The sequence below is a fragment of the Solenopsis invicta genome, chromosome 3 (assembly GCF_016802725.1).
Source record: "Solenopsis invicta isolate M01_SB chromosome 3, UNIL_Sinv_3.0, whole genome shotgun sequence".
Classification (NCBI taxonomy): Eukaryota; Metazoa; Arthropoda; class Insecta; order Hymenoptera; family Formicidae; genus Solenopsis; species Solenopsis invicta.
Genome location: NC_052666.1, coordinates 13,313,561 through 13,318,604, shown reverse-complemented (window position 1 = coordinate 13,318,604; position 5,044 = coordinate 13,313,561). Strand labels below are relative to the sequence as shown.

The 5,044-nt window shown below is 36.5% G+C and overlaps 2 protein-coding genes across 3 annotated transcripts; both read right to left on the bottom strand.

The window, feature by feature from the left end:
* On the bottom strand, nt 1-2,895 carry LOC120357412. Its single transcript, XM_039447605.1, has 3 exons — nt 2,764-2,895; nt 142-952; nt 1-47 (listed from the first exon to the last, which is right to left on the bottom strand). Exons 2-3 carry the CDS (start codon nt 848-850, stop codon nt 1-3), a joined length of 756 nt encoding a protein of 251 aa, XP_039303539.1. The 5' UTR covers nt 851-952; nt 2,764-2,895.
* LOC120357196 lies at nt 2,735-4,183 on the bottom strand. 2 transcript variants are annotated; one of them, XM_039447099.1, is made up of 2 exons: nt 3,974-4,183; nt 2,735-3,628 (listed from the first exon to the last, which is right to left on the bottom strand). In XM_039447099.1, exon 2 carries the CDS (start codon nt 3,315-3,317, stop codon nt 2,769-2,771), a length of 549 nt encoding a protein of 182 aa, XP_039303033.1. In that variant the 5' UTR covers nt 3,318-3,628; nt 3,974-4,183; the 3' UTR covers nt 2,735-2,768. The 2 variants fall into 2 exon arrangements, with proteins under 2 accessions (XP_039303033.1, XP_039303034.1); XM_039447100.1 differs by having other exon boundaries at nt 3,125-3,628.
* Between the last annotated feature and the right edge of the window lie 861 nt (nt 4,184-5,044).

The following is a 5,044-nucleotide window of genomic DNA, read 5'->3' as shown; positions in this document are numbered from 1 at the left end:
TCAGCCTGCGTGTCGTTGGCGGATCTTCGAATCGAGGACCGCCCCCTCTGTCTCCATTATTATTATTATTATTATTATTAAATGCTGCAGATACCGCCGCATGTCTTGTACTGTACGCTGTGAATATTTTCGTGTCTATACCCGCTTTATTTAACAAGGACTTAATCCAGTGACCTATCGTCTGAGCTGATGCATCTTTATATGGTTTAATCGTCGAGATTAACAATTTTTTTTTCCTTGTTCTGAAGTCTTTTGTAATTTTTAAGTAATCTAAAATGGCCGAAGCTACACAAAGGCTCGGTTTTTCTTTAAAGAAGGGTAAAATCAGCTCAGGTTGAGAGGTACTTGGTTTCGATGTTTTTATTAAGTCTGGTATCTTAATGGTTATTCCTGATTCCGAAAATACGATATTATCCACGTTTATCAATGATAACGTCTGCAATCTATGAGCTGTGGTTAAGGCTAGAAGTGTGGCAACTTTTTCCGTTGCTTCCCTGAGTTTGAGTTGACTTAAGGGATGCAGATTCTCCATATACGTAAGAACTGACGATGTATCCCAGGTAGTATTATACCTTGGTTTAGTGGGTCTCTTTTTGAATGTACCTTTCAAAAATCGTGAAATGAGGCCATCCTTGTGAATGTCTCGGGAAGAAACAAGGGCAATAGCTGATCGGGCAGTATTTAAGGTGCTATAACTGGCCCCATTGTTAAATCTCGTTGTTAGAAATTTTATAATGTCAGGTGTTTTTGCGTTGTACATGTTCACCTGATTTTGTACTGCAAAATTCCTCCATAGTTTCAAGGGACCTTGGTATTGTTTAAGAGTAGATTCGGTGATAGAATTGATCATAATCTCAGCTGAGTCCTCGTCAATTCCTTTTCTTATAAACGCTGTCCTGATAAGCTCCCTACCATCAGTGAAAGTTTGGACGCAAGTGGGTGTTTTACCTCCCTGCAAGGAAATAATAAGAGATTCTCGTCTGAATTAAATATTAAAGGTGGAGCCACTAGCAATGACATAAATAGAGGGTACCAATCTTGAGCTGGCCATCTGGGTACAACTACAACACCTTTTGCTTTGTCTAAAATTATCTTTCGTAACGTTTTAGAAATAACTGCGTAGGGAGGAAAAGCATAAAATCTTTCATTTGCCCATGACATTGTAAAAGCATCTACTACTGTAACCTCTGGGTTAGGAAATCTTGAACAAAATCTTTTGCATTTCTTATTTAGTCTCGAGGCAAATAAATCAATTGAGAATGGACCATATTTTTTAAGAATTTTCTTAAACACCTTGTGATTCAACTCCCATTCTGTGCCAATGTTAACGATACGTGATGCATAATCCGCTTCAATGTTTTCTTTTGAAGGGATGTAAGAAGCAAAAATCCATAGATTCCTATCTTCGCACCATTTCCAAATCTTTCGCGATAATTCGCTTAAGTGTAGAAATTGGATTCCACCCGCTTTATTTATGTATGCTATTGCGGATGTGTTGTCTATTCTTATTAAGATTTCGCAATTGGAGTAATCTTCTACGAAACACTTCAATGCCAGAAAGGCTGCTAGTAACTCTAGATAATTAATACTAAATTTTCTTTCCTCGTTGGACCAGAGGCCATGAGCGCTCATACCTCTACAATAAGCTCCCCACCCAGTCAAAGATGCATCTGATGATAACTTAATTTGAAATTGATTTAATCTAATAGGATTCTTTCCTATTACAGTTTTATTTTGCCACCAGTTTAAATCTTCCCTCATCTTTTTGTTAATAAGTATCTTTCCATCGTAGCTGCTATTATTAATAATTAAAGCTAGAAATTTTTGCCGTTCTCGTCTTTTACAGTGAATTGATCCATAAACTACTGCAGGAACTGCTGCTGTTAGAACACCTAATAATTTAGCAAACTCCCTGATTTTAAAGTATTTTCTTTTTTCGAAAGTTTTACATAACTTAATTATTTGTGACTTTTTCTTCTCTGTTAATTCTAGTGTGTAGTCTACAGAATTTATTATAAAGCCTAAATACTTGCGTTTTTGACTGGGTATTAGAGAACTCTTTTTGTAATTTATCACAAAACCTAAATGTTCCAACAGTTTTATTGCTATCTGTACATCATCTGAGCACAGGACAGACGAGTTTTTAATGAAAAGTAAATCGTCAATGTAAATTATACATAGCATTCCTAATGTTCTTAATTTATTCATTACCGGTTTCATAATTTTTGTGTAAACATAAGGACTAGTACATAACCCAAAGAGTAGGCATGTAAATTGAAATAATTTGTTTTGGAATCTAAAGCGTAAGTATTTGCGAAACTCTTCGTGTACTGGTAACAAATAATACGCATCTTTCAAATCCACTGAGGCCATGTAGTCTCCTTGACTTAATAGAGCTTTTGCAGAGCGTATATCTTCCATTTTAAAATGTGGTGGAGTAATAAATTTATTTAAGTTTTTTAAATTAATAATAAATCTGTTGGACCCATCAGGTTTTGGAACTAGAAAATATGATGAGATGAATTGTCCATCACGGTCTTTACACTCTTCGACTGCTTGCATGGATAATAATTTTTTAAGTTCGGTCTTAATTTTAAGAGATTCTTCTGTCGACCAGCTGGGTTCTTTTGGAAGATTATCTTGTTTGGGAAGTTTTTTGAAGGGGATTTTATATCCTTGCAGCCATTGAATTGTGTGTTCATCAGTAGTTACTTCATGCCAATTATTTATAAATAATTTAAGGCGACCTGCGACTGGCTTTACCTCAGCTATTTCTTCGTCGACGTCTGACTCTTTGAGCGACTCGAAGTCTTCGATGTTCTCTGATTGGACTGTGTATTCCTCGATCTGAACCTTATTGTTGGACGTCTCTGATACTGACCCACCTGCTTGTATTTTGCAGGTGTGGTTTTGAAGTTTTCCTGATACTTAGGTTTTATATCAAAGATTTTGGAAGACTTGTCGGGAGCTTTGATGTTAGTGCACGCTTTTTCAATAGTTTTTGCCTCCTTAACTTGTTCAGCGAACTTGGTTTCATAGATCCATTCGTCTGGTTTTGTAGCGTCAATCGTTGGTTTTACTGATTTGCTTAGTAGCAGTGTGATAAAGGATCTTCTAGCGACAGAGTGTTTATGGAAATCATCCGTCATTAGTTTACCAGCATCACAGAGGTAAGTTATGAGAGTTTCCGAGTCAATTCCGTCCTCTGGTTCGTTCAGAATCATTGAGATTGCAGCCCCTAGGGCTGACAATGCCGAGCCCACTGTATTTTGAATGTCAATGAAATGTCCGTCTCGTTTCTTAGCAATATCTGTCATTACTGGAACAATCTCTAGATTAACCTTGGGAGCTTCTACAAGCAATTCTCCTTTACGAGGATATTTTTATAGAATAGGCTTCTTATCGTCGTTTGGAAAACCCTCTCGTAGCCATTTTTCCCATCTGATTTTTAATTCAGGATGAAAATCAACTGTTATTTCCTTTGTGCTGCTGGGATCTTCTCCTAAGATGTCCAACATCTCTTTGGGAACCGTTGATATATCATTCGGTGTTGGTGTGTCAGCACCGAGTTCGATCGCTTTATTAGCTAGGTTAGGCACGTTCTCTTTGTTACCTTCTTTTTCTTCACCTGAAAAGAGATTACTTACTTATTCGTGAAAGAGATAAACAAGGCGCCACTTATTGTGCGTAGTGCGAAAATATTTTATTCTTGTTGAATTATTCGCAATTTTTTTTTTGCCTTGCCAGAATCGGGTAGATGTTTGTGAGAATGTAAAGAGGGGCACCACTTATTGTGGGTAGTGCGAGAATATTTTATTCTTATTGACTTTCTTCGCAACTATTTTTCCCCGTCAGAGTCGTGTGGACCTGACAGTTTTGACTTTCGTGTGGAAAGTACAAAACAAGGTTATGAGTACAAGAAAAAGGGGGGGTTATAAAATTCGTGTAGAAATTTTTATAACCTCCAACGTACCCCTGATTTCCTGGTGTGTTGGTATTTGTGCCTGACTTAGGATTTGTAACTGGCTTGTTAGGTTATCCAGTTGAATTTGCATTTTCTGCAACCTCTCATCCGATCTGTCACGGTTCCTGTGACGATCTCTTGATCTGGAACGTGAGTGCTTTCTCTTCTTTCCACTTCCCATCGTGGAAGGAAAGCAAAACTCTTTTATTGTTAATTTATAAGCGACATTTATACTCTTAGATGTGCGAAGTTCTGCACAACAAAACAATATGACGGGAGAGAGAGAGAGAGCGAGCGAGAACAGGAAGCGCCGCAAAGCCGCTGGCGCCACCATGGGGCCGTTGGCGCCAATCTAAAATCCTTTTCTTTTTTCTTATACTCTAAACATTGTGAAGTTAGTCATGACAAGCATTACTACATTTCTTCATCATCTTCGAACGAGACGTGTAATATAATTGTAATTATTATGTTATAATATAAAAATTCATAATTTAAAAATGATGAATGATGAATGATGAATGATGAATGATGAATCTCAAGTGCAGCCTGTATGTTACGTCCTACTCTATATAAATATTGTATCTTTTGGACGAAAGCTGCTTCCACTGGATAACATTCCTTCTACAGAAACAACACTGAAGTTGCCTGAATTCAATAGACTGGTCTGGAATGCCTCAGTCTTAACAATGATGGACGGAATTACAATAAATATATTATATCTATCCATTGGCTCACCAAAAATACCCATTCTAAATTCCTTAATACATAACAATTTTATTAGAAACTATAGAGAATAATGAGAAATATGTGCATTAAAAAAAATATTCAAATGATTAAAAGTTTCTTATCTCAGATTGTCAAATTGTAAAACTTGCTCCACCTGTTCCATCTTCAACATCAATATACACTGTTAGAGAATAATATTGATCTGATTCATTATCATAATGTGAAATATCGTTTGCATCTATCGTTAACACAATCTTGTCGTGATGAACGCTAGTGCACAAATCGCCTAGATATTGCTATTTAAATACATGCTATCATTATTACATAAACAGGATAATTGGAATAAATAATTAT

Excerpts from the sequence above, each read along its gene's own strand:
- LOC120357196 (XM_039447099.1), bottom strand. The coding sequence starts at position 3,317 with ATGACAGATATTGCTAAGAAACGAGACGGACATTTCATTGACATTCAA.
- LOC120357412 (XM_039447605.1), bottom strand. The coding sequence starts at position 850 with ATGATCAATTCTATCACCGAATCTACTCTTAAACAATACCAAGGTCCC. Across the intron at positions 48-141 it reads GTCCTTGTTAAATAAAGCGG|AGGGGGCGGTCCTCGATTCG; the intron begins GTATAGACACGA and ends TAATGGAGACAG.